A 17452-nucleotide genomic window follows, 5' to 3' on the forward strand; every position below is an offset into this window, starting at 1 on the left:
ACTCATAGACCCCTATTAGGTCAGCTAAACATATTTCTTAGATTAACTACTAAGCAGGCAGAGTACTGTAGTTTCTCATAGTAAACCATAATCTTTGGACCTTAAATATTATTTGCAGCTCTTTGACTTTCTTCAATTTGTCAACAAATCTGAACTAATGTTCTCTCCTTAGAAGTCAGTGTATCACAGGTGTAGGCATAGAGAAACAAACATTTATTTTTGTATTTGTCTCTGCACCATTTTGTTAATAGAGAAATTTAAAGCTCTGAGGACAAACACAGTAATCTTTACATATCTGATGTGTAAAACATGAGATAATTCAGAAGTGTTGTATAACACATGTAAATCAACTCCAGAACCAGCCTGTCCTCTAATCTTTAATTAATGCTCACAGAAAACCACAACCAGGTATCCGCTGACAGTAACCACTGTGAGGAGTCAATTTACCAGTGGCTACTACAACATGAAATTTCTACATTACACCAGTTACTTATCATACCATTCTAAAGAAATATTGCAAGCTTTGATATTTGTCTAGTAAATTAAGGTGTTTCAGCAATAATGTCCTGTTATACCTGAATGAAACACTGGCTTCAAAAGTTAACATTAGCATTCATAACAGAAATACATATAGGAAAAGCTAAATAAAAACACAAATGAGAAAGATAATTAAGCAAAATGATACAGTAAAAATGACATCAGACCATGTAACCAAGGACTAAAAACAACTAATGAAATTTTAACTTCAGAGACAAGTTTTCTCATTTCAGTACTTTAAGATAATGGTATTCATAGTCCATTTTTAAAAAGTACTTTGAAATATTCAGCCCTTCCGAAAAAAAGCCCCCAACAACATCCCCATACCTTACAAGACAAATAAATGAATAACTGCAAAAAAACAAACAGAAGACAGAAAGCAGGCCACTGCCCCCACATGAGTTAAAAGGAGAAAGGTAAACCTTCAAATAAGAGGCAATATTTTGGACTAACCCTATTAGAATCTTCTGTACAGTCTTCTCGTGATGAGCCAACAGACCTTGTGAGTGACTTATGCTGCACCTGTGGAGATAACAGTTGCAGGCTGTTTGCTCTGGCTGCCATCCCTTGCCCTACGCTTAAGCCACCCTCTGAGCCCTTTGACCTCACTCTGTCCCGGCTCACATACATAGAGTGTCTATGAGGGCGCTGCTGTGAAGAAAAAGGACTGGTATAACCTAGACCATAGGAAAAAGATTCATGTGGAGCAGACAGAGAGTGGGAATGGCTTCCATCCATGTGATCTGGCAGTTTTAACTCCTCCATTGTTTTGGAGTGTCTTGTTGGTGGTCTTCGGGCGTCCAGGGTACCCTCGCTGCGGTTATTCCTCGCGGATGGACTGAGCATAGTTCTGTTCTCACTGTGCCGGGGAGCACTTGGACTGGTAGGAGAGTTCAAGTCCATACAGCTGGATGGAAAATACCTACTGGTGTTTGGTTCTGCAGCTTGGGCCCTGGCCTCAGAAAGGTTGCCCACAGATTTTGAGTCTGTCAGAACTCCATGGCTCTTGGACTTTGTCCGATAGGAGGGACTCTTAGAAGACTGTGGGATGGTATCGATGTAGCTGTGGCGACTGTGCTTGTCGCCAGGCTGCAACGTCCCAGTTTTGCTTTGAGAAGTTTCCATAAAGGAGTGCCGGTTCTGCTGAGATCTGGTGTTAGACTTCAGGTACTTTGTGCCTGAACCATCAGAACTTTTGGTGTCCACATTAAAATCAAACTCTGTTTTTCCCTTTGGTTCCTTTGGGCTGAGAAGATGCGGCATGTTATTATTGGCTATATCCTTGTTGCCAGATCCAGGTGTGTTGCTTGGTTTTTTTGCGTGCATTGGACTAGGTGCAGGTCCAGGAAGGTTTCCATTTAAAAAGCTTTCATTTGCTGGAAGCCCCTCTTCTCTTGGCCCACCAGCCCCTAGTGTCTGCATATCCTTGCTGTTTGATCTGTGGTGTGACTGCAAAGCAGAACTTTTGCTGGCTTGATTTCTATATTAAAATGCATAAAGAAGCATTAATATACCAGATTACTTATTCATGTATTAATAACTTTTAAAAAGTACATCTATTTCAGTTGCCATTTAAAAGCAAAAATTTAACTGCAGAAAGATCAAATACTGCCAACTAAGGCACCAAAAGTTTCACTAAAATAACAGATTTGCAAGTGCTCATACATTGCTGTTTCTGGTTATAATCTGATGGCAAACTCTGCTTTGGTTAATGATTTTGCTGACAAAAGCACTGAAGATATCAAATCTAATAATAGAAATTCCAACATATATTTGCACATTTATGCATGTATGTGTGTATGATGTGAGTACATCGCTAAGTGAAGCATTACATTATAAAAATTAGCTATATATCAATTGAAAAAATCTTAAATACACCTGGCATATCAAAGGAAGGTAGAACATTCAAATACGTCAGCACTGTCAAAAAGCCCTGATACAATCAATGCTCCAGGCTATCTTGTGTATTCCTGGTTTGGAGGAGGAGGGGAGAGGAAAGGAGAGGAAAAGAGGTTATTGTTCAGATGGAGTTAGCCTGAGCTAGCCATGTAACACCAAAACCAGGTCTACCACAGGAAGACAGCTTTTGTGGAACTTGGCATTATCCCAGTTTTTGGTACATTAACTCATTCCAAAGCTGCACCTGAAAGGCTCTGCAACCAGACTGACTTGGTGCAGAGCTACTTGGTTGTGTCCTTAACCTCTACTCCCTAGCCCTTCTGGTTCTGGGACTACAGGACTGAGGTATGAGTTGGTTCTGCAAACCCTGAGCCTGATTTTTTTTTTTTTTAGCTGGATTTATTATCTCAGGTTTTCTGGCATTAAACCAGTTTGGTTTCTGGATTTAGTCACTGCAATAGCCAAGACTGAACAGTGCTGGAGCTGTGCTTGCTTGCCTTGATGGACCTAAGCAGGCTATGAGCAATTAACTTATTTCTGTCACAAATCTATGATGTAACTCAGATATATTACTAAGGGTTGAAGTGAGAGCTCACTGTACCTCTGTTGATCTTTTTGTCAGTTATAATTGGATAATGCTAGCTGTTTTTATACCTTTTTTGTATTAACCACTTCAAGTGATCTCATAATCTATTCCATTACAGTTTCTAAAACTTTAGCAATTCTAATGCCAATTCAAAATATTTTTAAGTTAACAGAAAATATATTTTCTAGAACTTTAGAGATAGAGGAACCCAGTATTTTCACTAGGCAAGCCTTTTGGACAAGTTTCCAGTGGATGTAGGTCTTTCTTCCTGATGCCATATGTCTAATGGTAAAACTTCTACTCTAAGCATCTGTAAAGGCAGCTAAAACTTTTTGGTGTCTATCTTTGAAAAAGTATAGATTGTAAATGTCATCATCCCAAGTCTTAAAATAGAGGAGCAATTTTTTGAATCTCACAGGATAAGCTAAAGAAAAACATGGCCAGGATTAAAAGCCTGCATATAGAATATTGAAATATTCTGCATACTTCAGAGGGTGACCTTTATGAAGGCATTTATCAGAGCAATAATAATAAGCTTTTTGTACTGAAGTATTTCATCCAGCAGTAAACCTGGTTCATTGAGGTATGAAAATTAAGTGGCTTCTCTCAAGCTACGTGGGTCCAGCAAGGGAGTCACTGAGCAAACATATCCTGCTATGAGTCTGAGGTCAAATAGACTAGACATGATCCACAACTGCAACTGCAGACAAAATTCTGTTCATCTCCAATTTGGAATATGATCAATGTGCACAATTTTCAGAACATTTAGCTGCTACAAATCTATGTGAACTTTAAGCTTTTAAATATCAAAATCTTGGACAGATTTGTACATATACAGCAATGGTAGCATTCCAAAGAAAAGAGCATTCCTTTGGAATCTTGGGCATCTTCCAAGCCACAAAATTCCTATTGTTCAAGAAAAAGACTAACATTTTTTTAAGGTGGATCAGCCAATTATTTTATTTTGTCATATGCAGAAATGGCTTCGAAAATGTCTTTTTTTTTTTAAGATGCATGCAGCCTGATGCAGAAACGTAGCAGAAATTTCAGCTTGTTTGGCTGTAAATACCATGTCTGCTTCCTTTATTCAGAGAATACACAGAACAGCATACATGTCTCAGTGTGCCTAAGCTGTCAAACAACCACTTTTCGTGTACGTGATGCTGCATGCGAGCAGGACAACAACTCCCTCACTGGCAGAGCAAATGTCAGTGGTAACAGTGACAAGACTACATTTACCTGTTAGATAAAGTGTTGCTGTCTGCATGGTAAGGTTTTCTCTTAGCTGACCGCGAAGGTGAACTTCCACAGCGATCCAAGAGTCTTTGGGTTTGAAACGAAGGGTGGTTCAAACATTGTTCTGTCAAATATCTATCTGCTGGATCTAACTTCAGTAAGTTCTTTGAAAAACAAATCCCAAAGTCTAAATGTTAGTATCTGTATTTACATTAGCAAAAAAAAAAAAAAAAAAACACACACAAAAAAACCCCAACAAAACAAACCACAAACCCAAAAACCAAACCAAACCAAATCAAAAACCAACCACAAGAAAATAAAGAACATTATTGGGTAATTTTTTAATCTCCACAGTTTCTGGGATTAGATGTCACTGCTAGAATAATTTCATGGTGCATAAAACTACATATGATACAAAATAAACATATATATGTGTTATATGTATGTAATTTTTTGTACACATATATGATAGTATGTTTAAAATACAAAGATATCTAAAACTTTTAAAATATATTTTATATATCTCTATATATGTTTTAAATATATGTATTTTAAACACGTTTTTCAGGATAAACCGTACAACATTGTTTTGAATCAAAAATATTAAATTTACCAGTGATAAAATGCTGCAATGAAATAGGCTTTACAAACAAACAAAACAACTATATGGGAACATACTTATGCAAAACCAAACATTACTTTAAAGTTTTTAACAATACTTACAAATGTAAGAGTTTTTTTTAGCTTATGGGGGTTCAAGTCCACTCATATTTCCAAAGAATTCTCTAAACTGTTTACAATGCATTCAGAATAACACTTGCCTTATAATTCTGTTAGATCAGCTCTGATTCTAAACAAAGATACTTCCTGACACGTAGAAAATATTTAATTACTAAACTTGAAAACAGGAGCTTGGGAATTTTGGGAAGTTTGAAAGGTTTCTTGCAGGAAAACAGCAATACAGAGCTTACACTGGAATATGCAAACATGCACGACTGTTAGCAAGGTTAAAAGTTTGAATGGGTATTAAGTAAAAAATCCAGCTATTTCTTAAGGGTTGTATGTGTTTAAGAGAGAAGAAATCTCCGTGTGTCTGTGCATACACAAGCATAAACACACATGCACACACACTACATTAACACCATATTCAGCCACTTGACCACAAACTGGTTTTCCCTTCACAGGATCCCTGCACTTCAAAATGGAAAATGGTCAGGAAACAAAGCAAGTGGCAAACCAAACTCCTATGCAGTTTGGTCATACAGAATGCAGCATCTTTCTTTCTCAAGTGACACACTGGACTGAATGATTAACAATTTCCTTCCCCCTTTTTTTCTGGTGCTCATCACTGCGGTGGCTCAAAAGGCCAAACAAACATGAGAAGGCCACATGTGAATCCTATATTCCCCCTCAGAAGAGAGGATGTCCAGAGGCTTCTCACAAGTGCCTATACACTACCTTACACAGGCTGGACAACAGACGAAGAGAACTGGAAGTCCATAGGTTATCACAAGGCTGGGAATCTGCCTGGAATCACAGAGAAGTAGAGGGACAGGGCTCATGGCTGAGGCCTGGTCACTGATGGGTACAACTGGTCTGAGATGGAAGGGGATGGAGAGGGAGAAGAGTAACACTCCATATAATTGACTTCCTGGATCATATCCAGCATCTGCACGGTACAAAAAGTTTATCCATGGACAATCTCTAGGTCAGGATTAGAAGGGAAAGCAACATTTGGTATGTTATGATGGGAGTTTGTTACCAAAAATGCATTGAAGAGCATGAAGGTGATGAAAAGGAAAACTCTCTACAACAGCATAAAAACGTCTCCTGGTCACAGATCCTCATCCTCACAGCAGACTTCAGCTATCCTGACATCCAGCCTGTGTACATGTTCCAAGAGATTTCTAGACTCGGTTGGTGGAAATTTCCTAGTGCAGCTGCTGGAGAGGCAAACTAGCCAAGGAGGGGACTTCAGTTTACTTGAGCTGCTGCTCAACAACAGCAAAGTAGTGGTGAGAAATCTGATCAGAGAAGACACTGAGCTGTAGCAACCATGAGATGATTACAGTTAGGACTGAAAGAAGAGGTGGGGAGATGAACATCAAAGATAAGACCCAGGACTTCAGGAAAGCAAATTCCATTTTCTATAAGGAATTACCAGGCATAATCTCCTGAAAAACTACCATAAGAGGAAAGATGTCTGGGACAGCCACTGATTTTTATGGAAAATTTATTTTGAGTTCAGGAACAAAACATCTTACTGTATAGAAGACCCAAGTCTTTTTCACAGGTTCAGGCTGGCTAAACAGGGAATTTCCTAATAAACAGAAATGCAAAACAGGAGTGGGTGAGAACCAGAGTGAAGGGCGGGATACAAAGATGGACTATAAAAGCAGTGTATTAGCACAAAGGTCAGGCCACTCTTCAGAAGGCTCAAGTCCACCTAAGGCAAGAGAAGAAAACCAAGGGTAAAAAGAAAGGGTTGTTCAAGTATTCTCTTTAGCAAACAGCTCAGAGAAAATGCATGTCTGGTGCTGAATGATAGAGACAACTGAATGGTAGAGGATATAAAGAAGAGAGTCTCGATGTCTTTTTTTCCCCATGGTATAACATGCAAAACCAACTCACTAGTGCTTGCAAATAAGCATGACTTGTGAAGGAGAGCAGAGGACTAGAGCAACCACAAAGCAACAAGGTGAAATCGGTGCCTCATCATTAATCTAGTCCAGAAATGCTCTCTAAATAGATATGTATTAATAGAACTCCCTACTTCAGCTGGCATAAATTGAAGTGTGGGCTATTCAGTAATCTAGTAATCCGACCTGAGGTCCCTAGGAATGCAGTTAATGAGGAGCACAACAAGTGTGGACGTGTGTCAGACTGTCCATTGTCTGCAGAAGAGACAGGCACACAACAAAGGATGTGCAGCATTTGCAACATGTAACTTAACCACAAGTGCCTTCTGTTCTCTCCTTGTAGCATCTGCACATTGCTTAACAAGGTTCCAATTCTTGAATTAAGAAATGCAGATCAAACACAGAATATCCTCTCTACAGAATTCCTGACCATTCTCACGTTGTAGGCAGAAACATCAACAGAAAAGATTAACAGAATGAAATTATTTGGAAACCTGTGCTTCCCTAAAAACTCAAGTGCTTCATTTCACAATTTTGCAACTTTTAAATCATATCAAAAGAACCTAGAAGACACCCAGATATAACATAAAATCTAGGATAAAATTAAATAAACCCTCCCCCAGTACATGTAACAATGGTTTTAAGACTGATGTTGAAATTTCCGTTCTGCAATATATGCTACCAGATCTTGAGCTACAGCTAACTATGAAAAAAAGTTTCTGTGAATTAGAAAATAGAGGAGAAAGTAATATACCAAAACAAGTAATTATATGCACTGGAGTATATCATATTGCAGACTCCGTGAAACCAAGATAAAAGCCATGCTGACTCTCTTCATAAGGCAAGGAGATCAAAGGGATTTGAACTGGCTGTGTTGAAGAAGAGTAGGGCAAATTTGGTGGATTTCTGCTGGCTACAGCAACACTACTAAAAGCAAGTAAGCACCCAAGTATTTCCCAAAACATCCTTGTTTTCCAAGACAAGTGGTGCAGAAGGGTTTGGGATCATACAATTCACTCAGAGTTGATCAGCCATATCCACGCTTCATGTGTGTCCCATATTGCCTTTAATTCTTAGGTGGTTCTGTGATTATAAACCTAATTTTGTATACTATGACTTCTTTCTTCAGCTCACTGGGGATGAAATGATGTGAAAGTTATACTGCAGCTTACCATGGGAGTATTTTTATAGTGCAGTAGTAAGGACAACAAAAAGTGTTCCATACCCAGGAACATGGCACAAATGCAAAGCACAATATTTTTGTGGGGAATGAGCTTCTCCTGATTCCCCATAAGAAGAACTCTCAAGACTATAACCTACTTTGGCCATGTGTAACTAGCTGACTTGTTCCAAAACAGGACTGAAGAGTAAACTAACATATACACAGTGTAGAGGTGATAGCAAGCAGATTAAGAGTTTGGATAAAGACCCAGAACTCCAGTGTGTCAGCTTTGTTTCTAACAACTGTCCACATCCTCACACTTGCCCAACAACAAATTAAAAACAACTCAGGTTAGCCCAGTACTCTGTGAATACATCTAAATATGATCACACTCCAGCAGTCAGTGCATGGATGTCACTGTGAATGTACAACCCTGCAAAGGATGGTGATGATGCTTTGTCTGGGCCACACATTCTTTATCAAATCAGTTAAAATTGAACAGATTCTCCTGGCATTTGCAAGGGATATTTTCCTGATTCCTAGGAAATACCAGGCCTTACTACAAACAATGGTGGAATCAAAATATCTCAAAAGGGAGTTCCCAAAGTCCTTCTAAGATGCGTTATATTTAGAAAAAAAAGGTAAAAAGTCACTTATATTTTTTCCTACATATTACAGAGAATAAAAGACATTTTCCTACCTTCATAAGATCAAGCAATACACCACTTAAAATTCCCAAATATCTTCTCTCTAAAGACTGTGGATGATTGACTGCTGGAAACTGTAAAAAAATACACTGTAAATATACTGATAATGTAAACAAGGTAATACATGAATACAATGTTTCAAAAAATAGAAACTAGTGAATCAAGACATGTAATTAATGGGAATCCTAAGCACTGAAAAATGTAGTGGTTTATGAAAACTATAAAATATTATAGTGAAAGAAGTAACTCTTGATGTGTGGTAAGGATCTAGTCAACTGAAGAAAGTATTCTTGGTTATTAGGGCAGCCAAGAAACTACTCTCAAGTGAGAAATAATCAACTTTTTTTTTTGTGGCATTATCATTTACAGAAGGTTTAAAATAGATTCAGAATTAACATAAGTGATATATTTATTTTAAAAAAGGTTAAAAATAGCTCAGAGAGAATTTCAGAGTGCAAATACAGTATTAATTAAATACCAAACATTAACAAACAATTCCCAAGTGCTTTTAGTGAAAATAGGCAAAAGCTCTAAGATTTGAGTTTCAGGGTTACTGCTGTGGTCATGCTGATGGCAACACCATGAGAAGCAGTGCACACTGCTGGAGGCATCCATTAGTTGTACTAGTATTTCTTTTCATAAATTACATTATGTGAACATTGAAGACAAATGAAAGAACATTAGTTTGAATGCTTTTGTTCCTAAATAGTCTCTGTATTTTTCTTTTGACATTGCTTTATTTTGAAGTGGCTCACTAATAATTGAGAAATTTTAAAGTCTAAGTATGCTATATTGATCTTAAACAGTAACTTAGGTAAAACAAGGCTTCCACGCTTCCTCCAATTTTAATACAAACCAAATTGTAAAATGTTTGTGTCTTCCTGTGGAGTGACAATCATAAAAAAGCTTTTATATCTAGAATGATCAGGGTAACATGAAAATGTGCTGAAGTCATGCAAAGCACCAGTAGCTTGTCACTGTAATTGTTCAGATTCTTCATTAACTTATTGGTAGAACAAATATTTATAGCCCAACATTGCCACTCACACTTTTCTGTAAAGTCATGAGCCCATTGGTAATTTCTGATCCCATATTATTTTACTTCCTTATGTCTTCAACATACCCTGGATGTATTCCTCCACAAAGAAATTGAAGAAAGATCACTAAATATTCCCTAAACCTCAGGAGTGAGGAAAATTTTGGTATATACATATATATGGAGGACATGCGTAGAAAGAAAAGACAAGTTTGCAAATGTGCATTTGGATCCATGCTGGAGAATCGAAGAGAATTTTTTAAATCCTGTTTTACAATGTGGTAGTATTCACTTAGGGTAGTGTAAAAATTCACAAAGTCTAAGCATATGGACAAAAAAATTTCACAACATGGGCTAGTTTCTATCTTGAGAATATCCAGCACCAAATCCAGCTTGTAAGTAATAACTGGCTTGATCACAGCATACCTACTATCTGCTCTGCAACAGAAAATCTTTCACTATTAAGCACTATGCTACATTCAGAAAAAATGTACTTGTAAGGCTGTCTTATAGCACAGGATAATTTTTTCCCATGAATTAACTAATGAATACCATATTTCAAACAAGTAATTTTTGTAATATTTTTGATGTTTAAGCCAGACTTTATTATTTAGACTTTACTTCAATTCTAAAAAATACTCTCTATGAGGAGCCATATGGCCCCGTCCACATCAGCAGTATCCTGACTTTACAGACAGGCCTAAGAAGGCAGGAACATGTCTGAGGCCAAGCACTAAACCACTGATCTGGGATGAGAACAGAGACTCATAACTCTGAACCTTGTGCTAATCACATTAGGTCTGTGCTGTCTTCTTGAATTACTGTGTTTTAAAGCTACAAAACAAAGATACTTCATCTTAAGACATCACAGAGCATTCATCCAAACAAGATTACACGGCACAACTAGAAATGCTGTAAAATAATGTTGAAGAGGCAGTAATTTATTTTGCTTACAATTTTTAAAGAATTGCTTTCCTGATAAGAGTTTATAAATTTCTCATATAGAAACACCATCCAGCCCACTCTTCTAAACAGGGTGAAATACAAATAGGTTGCAAGAACTGCTTGTCTAATAATTTTTTTAAAACCCTCCACTCTTGAAGGGTCTACAAACTTCAACAAAAACTCTTCAGAATTAGTTATTCTTATACCTAAAATAAATACCCTAACACCTTAAGCCAACTCTTTTCTTATCACTGTTAGCTAAACCAAATTTATGGCAACTTTGAACATGCTTTAACAGAACTAGGTCCCCATTCCTTCCCTTTCATATTCTCACATTTTCTCTTTCTCGAAGTAAACTCAAATCTTGAGTCCTTGAGATCAGGTCTCCTAAAACCTTCATATGTCTCTTTATATGATTTACACAAATGATTTCAGAATATTATCAAGATCATAAACTCACCTTTCCAAGCAACATTCATCAATAAAGAAAGGACAACCAAAACTGAATTACAAGGAAACAAGAATGCAATCACTGACCAGGTACTGTTAAAAGTAACAAAGTTATTACTTATTTATTGATTCTGGTATTTTGTCATATTGCATATGCCAGCTTGCATAGATCTTCCCACTAGTGAGTCTCTGTCATTATATTATATTGGGAAACCCTTGAAAAGAACAATGTTGTCAGTAAGAAGAGCTTTTTTACTCAAGAGACTTACATAAAGTCCCCAGGAATATAAATCAAAAGGCAGAAAGCTCTTCTGCCATGATAGTAGCATCTATAGCTCAGGTTTTCCCAACAAACTAGCTTGAAGACAGCAGTCCTGAATTTTCCACAACCTGACCTTACAGAGCTTTGCCACTGAACTTTCCAGTGCAAACTGGTGTAATCAGAATTTTACTTTGACTTACGAATGCCTTGTAATCTCTATATCCTATACTTACACAGAAACCTAGGCAGCAGATAACGCACAATGTAAATGAAAACAACCTTTGAAGCACTTTACACAAGTAAATAAGAAAAATAAGAAAAAAAGAACAAAGCTTTCTCCTACCCGCAAGCCATGGAAGCGTGGGTTGCTGTAGAAGAGCTTCATCTGCTCGGCTGGCAGTGGGCCCAGCACCTTCTGAATGGTGAAGAGCTGGTCAATCTCACTCTCGCCAGGGAACAGGGGCTGCCCGTCGCTCAGCTCCCCCAGGATACAGCCTACAGACCACATATCCACAGCCTTGCCATAAGGGGCTCTGCGAAGCGAAAATAAAATGTTTGTCACTCGCTGCCACTGCCTTTTTACTGACCTGCTTCAATTTACTGGCCGTATTTCCCATGGCACGCTTCCTCACAACACAGAAGAATAAACTTCGTTATTAAGCAAACTACCTCAAAAACCAAGCCCTCTGCTTCTGCCCTAGATTTCCTGATGTATCTATCACTGCTTGAGAAGGCAGGAGATGGATTCTCAAGTGTCCCCAGGGACCTTGTTCTTTTTGAAAAATCTTACATACAAGAATAATCTTTTTGACTGCAAAGTGTTCTCCACTCACAGTTAAACTACCATTAACTTTTCTTCTCTCTAGAGCTTATGCCTGCACTCTGTTCCTGCATTACATTTCTTGTTTGTGCTTAATAGGTGGATGGGCATACTGGGTCTGGCCACTGGGAGAACTGAAATTCTAAGAATCTTTATTTCAGCATTTATACACAAAAGTTTTAATTGGTGAGAAAACAGAGTTCTCCTCAAAACTACTTGATAGAAAAAACAAGTGAGGAAACAATGAAAGCATCATAAAGTAATTCCTGTTTGGGAGCAAAGCCACAGGCTGGGGGTTGGGGAGAGCTCTTTTTTATACACCCAAATTCTTGCTTGTTGAATTTGTAAAAAAAATTGTAAAAAAAATATTTGTAAACACCCATATTATTCCAATAATATCTTTCTGATGTTTAGATTCTGAACAGAATGACTGGAGAATTCTTTTCATGTTAAAAAAAAAAAAAGAAAGCATATAAAATAATAAAGACTAGAACAAAGATTGAACTGAAAACATATTTCACTGAGTCTCTTCTTTTTGAAACTTGTAATCCAGTAACTCAAACTCTATTTCAAGAGATTTAAGTTTACAGCTGGCTTGCCTTTTTCTGGAAGAAGACAGCACCAAGAGTTGCAGGTGAAAAATCCTATCCCAAATCTGTCTCCTTCACTCCTTCCTTATATTGCTGATTAATGATGTTTAGAGAAAGAACATCCTCAAACAAACAAACAAACAAACAAACAAAACCCAAATTGACTCTTCCCCATTGGTTACTCATTATTATTTACTTCACTTCCTTGGCCAGAGGAACAGTAAACCCCTATGGTGATTTGGCTAGGTGAAGGTGAGAAAGCATTGCTAGCTGGACAACAGCCCAAGTGAAACTGCTGCAGGACTAAATGGCAGCTGGGAAAGCTGAAGTAGGGCACCAAAACTTCAAGAACCACTTGCCTTAGAGAATGTGCCATGAGACACTGTAGTCCTCTCATAACAACCATCCCAAAATCAAAAGTTTGCCCCACTGGAAGAGACCACTGACAAAGAACCACCATAGGCAAAGCATACCATGTCACAATTCCTCAAGTACCACTACTACTCAGTGGGTTCATAATTTGCTTGCTAATCCTGCACAGTGGCTCACTACAGATTTGCTGAGACTCAGTGTTTGACCCTTCTAGGATGCTGCTAGTCCAACCCACGCATTAGGTTAGAATGACTTAAAGTAAGGCCCAGTTTTTTTTCTCAGTGCACAAGGCAACACAGGTAAAAATGGACTCCAAAGCCAAGGATCTGTAAGCAAAACAGTGAGAGTATAGGTAAAAATCCTCCACTTTTATTATGACAAAAATCCAAATACATCTTTGTTTGCAACTCCTTCAATACACAGTTTTCTCCACTAAAATGTGAAATGGGGAAAAGGTTGCTGTAGGTTGGGGTACTGTAGAACAAGCTAGGGTTACAACTGAGGGATGGGCTAAAACTCCTTTGAGGCATGGACCATTACCTTTCCTTGCTCTCAAGAATAAAGGAAGCTGAACTACAGTTAAGAACTTTTCACTATTTAGTCTGTAGTCAAACAGAAACAAATCAGAAAACAGCTATTTGGTAAGGCAGCACAAACTGCAACACTGTTGTTTGAAAAGGCAAACTCGAGACTTCTTTTCTGCTGATTGTCACGATCAGTCTAGTCAGATCACAGCAGACAAAAAATGCAAGTGACATGGCTGGACAAATGAAAATAACTCCTACAGCACAGATAGACCATATCTCAGAAGCACTACAGTCTATTCCTGCACATATTAGATTCTCCAAAATATGTTTTCAACTAGTAATTTAGCATGCTTTAAAATCTACTGGCTTTTAGCAATATTTTGTCATCAAAGGGTACAGGGTACTCCACTAACAGCAATTACCTGAGGCTCTCCAAAATGCATAGATTTTAGATGTTCTGTGAATAATTACGAAGCAATTTCTGTCTTTTCCTGAAATTTAAGTCTTGAATGTTATCACTTAACAAAAACCTCTCTGGGACACATTTTCAAATTTGAAAAAGTAAAACTGTATTTGTTAAATTGAATGTAGTTAATAAACCTGTGAAGACTTTTGAATATTAGATGCTTATAAAAATTTGGTAAATGTAAGGAATGGGAAAGATGAATGCCTGGGAAACAGAACAGGATTGCCAAGAAACAGGCATCACTTAGCCAGAAAAACCTGGCTTTAAAAACATACACCAGCACAACTGAAACATTAAATACATAAATCCCCTCCCTTTCTCTACAAGCTAATCAAACAGACTTACTCAACTACAAACAGATATAATTCCTGCTAAATTTCCCCTGCCAACAAAACAGCTTCAGAAAATGCAGGTCAGACTAATACTATGTCTGTCAAGCTTTTCATGTCTTTCCTCCTAAATCCTCATTACTATTAGAGAGAGAAAAAAATGGTTTGTATCTAAAAAGATCACAATTGATGCTATTTTTCCAAGTCTTTTAAATTTTTACTTATATATGCACATTCACACTTCACTGGAAGCTTTATTGGTTTCTCCAAAACGTGAAAAATTGAGCTTAGAGTTTTTTAATAGCAACTTTAAGATACTATTATGCACATAAAAACAACTGCCAACAACTTTGAATAAGATTAGCTCAGCCCTGGGAATACTGGGATGACTTTATTGACAGAATAATTATTACTTAATTATTTACCTGTTCAAAAAATATCTAGTTCAGTGTTAATCAAATGTGCCAACAAAGACTTGTTTCCCAGGAGCACTTAACATGGTACTTAAAGACTCTTAGGAGTGACCAGAAATGTTCTGATTCATCCTGTGGCTAACAGTTCCTTATTTTAAGAGTGTGTATATATAAATACACATGCACTGTATATTGGAATTGTATTCTATGAGAGCGTTCACATAGTTTAGATTAATGCTGTGTTTAATTGACTGTAATGGGAAGATCACATATCACAGATCTCCACTTTTTTTCCCCCCTCTTCCTTTGCCCTTGAATTTGTTCATTTAGTGTCTCAAAATCTGTTTTACCTTGTGAGGTAGTAAAATGCTCATTTTACAGATGAATAAAGGAGCAATACTAAATTTTCTGGCTGAGACTACTCATGTAATTAATACTTTTGCAGTCAATGCAATGCTAACTTCTCAGTGCTTTATTAAAATAAAATTTTATACAGCCTCCTTCAATAAATTCTTCCTAACTAGTAAAAACCTAGCACGTTCTTTTTGACTGACTTCAGCAGTGCTGGAAAAGGGTAACTACAAATGAAAATAAAAGCACAGAATCATACAAAGTTTTGGGTTGGAAGGCACCTTTGAAGATCATCTCATTCCAATCCCCCTCACCTGGGCAGGGACCCCTTCCACTAGATCAGGATGCTCAGAGCCCCATCCAACCTGGTCTTGATACTGCCAGGGACGGGGCACTCACAGCTTCTTTGGGCAACCTGTTCAGAGCCTTGTCACCTCTGAGCAAAAAGTTTCTTCCTAATATAGTCCTGATTCAAAGGAGGAAGGTATCTAGGAATGTTGCATTGTGAAAGCTGTACTGCCATTGCTATGTGATGTCCACACAGGGCTGATGGAACACTCCAGGCTAGAGGACTACCATGGAATCCTCTTCTGAAAGAACTGGGGATGGGGTGCAGGAGCTGGAAGTACATCTGTTATAACTCAGCCTAATATTTTGATCAGTTAAATGCTGCTCAGCTCAAGACAGGTCAATATGTTAATTATTCATACTGACTTACTGGAAATGAACAAAATTAATGAAAATCTGGAAGCTCTTGAAATCTTGCCTTTAAATCAAACTCACTTCTCCACAGGCAAAGCTTACAAAAGGTGCTGAAAACCTGTATAGAATCAGTAAAGATTTATTATGGCAGTTCTCAAAGTGTACTTACCCAAGCAAGAGTTCAGGTGAGCGGTACCATCTGGTAGCCACATATTCTGTATAGTTAGCATTGCTTCCTTCAGAGAGATTACGAGCAAAGCCTGTCAAACAGCGAGAAAGATTGTGTCCCATTTTGAAAGCAGTAAGTGTATCACCACTGATTTTGGCAGTAAGAGGTCATGTCTATTTATATAGAAGCAAATTGTTTACAACCCCTGCTGCAGAATGATGTCTCCAACAACTGCTTGTCTACTGAAATGCAAGCTTTTATTGATACAACAGTGAAAGTCAGCATGTCTGCTTTATTGACTCCCTTGTGTACTATCCTCACAAGTCAGTGGGGTTTTACACTACTCTGTATGCTATTATGTAATCAAAACAGACTGATAAATGTTAACTGTCAGTATGCCATGTCAGCTATTGAAATACTACACTAAACTTCACTGAGGTGCTGTTTGCAGAAGAAGATTCATAACTTTAGAAACATTACACATGCCTGTGTACCAGACTCTTCTGATCATTGATCCTAACTACTGCCATCTTTGATTTTTTTTAAACTGGTCAAAAAATGACGTATTATTCTCATCTAAGGACGTTCCCTCCTGGGCTTGGCAAGGAAAATGGTCATCTCCTCAAAACTAGAAAATGCAGGAGTCTAGGAAAATCAGCAAAACTGTTTATATCTGCACTTGGTTCACTCCACATGTTTTGGCTTCCCAACTGCTTTAGTATCACGTTCACAACAAGTTCATGTTCTTAATAAATTAGGATCAAAAAGCATGTCCAGATCAACTTCTTTATCCACATCCTTTTGTTAAGAATTAAAAAAAAATTAACATGTATACTTATTTGCAATTATACCAAAACTTCCCTACTGTCCTAAGGCATAACAATTATGACCACTGGCTGACACATGTGTCTGGAAAATCCATTTGTAGGAATAATTTGAACTTTTATTTTCATTCTCCTCCATTCATTAAAAGTCAGCCAAGCACCACAATAATGTTACTGGATTTTTCATGTAGAAGTACTCCAGGACAGATGTTAGCACTATTTTCAAAACCTGTCAAGTCTTACTGTTTTGAAATAAATAATTAACAATTAGGTGAGACAGGACAGACAGATGTCAGCAGCAAGACTCCACATGTGTCAGCTCCTCACTAAAGCTCAAAGTGAGACAAACTTTTGGGACTGAAATCCAGAAGCAGCATTTCTGAAATGCTTTCTTATTGGGATGTGGCATTGAAACACAGTTCAAAATTCC

The 17452-nt window shown here is 37.6% G+C and overlaps 1 protein-coding gene across 4 annotated transcripts in view; it reads right to left on the reverse strand.

The window, feature by feature from the left end:
* Positions 1-17452, reverse strand: part of CDKL5 (cyclin dependent kinase like 5) — a 131069-nt gene that overhangs the window by 25751 nt on the left and 87866 nt on the right. For all 4 annotated transcript variants that reach the window (XM_068179959.1, XM_068179955.1, XM_068179956.1 and 1 more), the window contains 5 exons: positions 16199-16289; positions 11803-11992; positions 8760-8840; positions 4262-4422; positions 991-2017 (listed from right to left, as the gene is read on the reverse strand). In XM_068179959.1, coding sequence (XP_068036060.1) covers positions 991-2017; positions 4262-4422; positions 8760-8840; positions 11803-11992; positions 16199-16289 — 1550 coding nt within the window. The remainder of the gene's footprint in view (positions 1-990; positions 2018-4261; positions 4423-8759; positions 8841-11802; positions 11993-16198; positions 16290-17452) is intronic.

This window comes from Anomalospiza imberbis, chromosome 2 (assembly GCF_031753505.1).
Source record: "Anomalospiza imberbis isolate Cuckoo-Finch-1a 21T00152 chromosome 2, ASM3175350v1, whole genome shotgun sequence".
In the NCBI taxonomy this organism is placed as follows: domain Eukaryota; kingdom Metazoa; phylum Chordata; class Aves; order Passeriformes; family Viduidae; genus Anomalospiza; species Anomalospiza imberbis.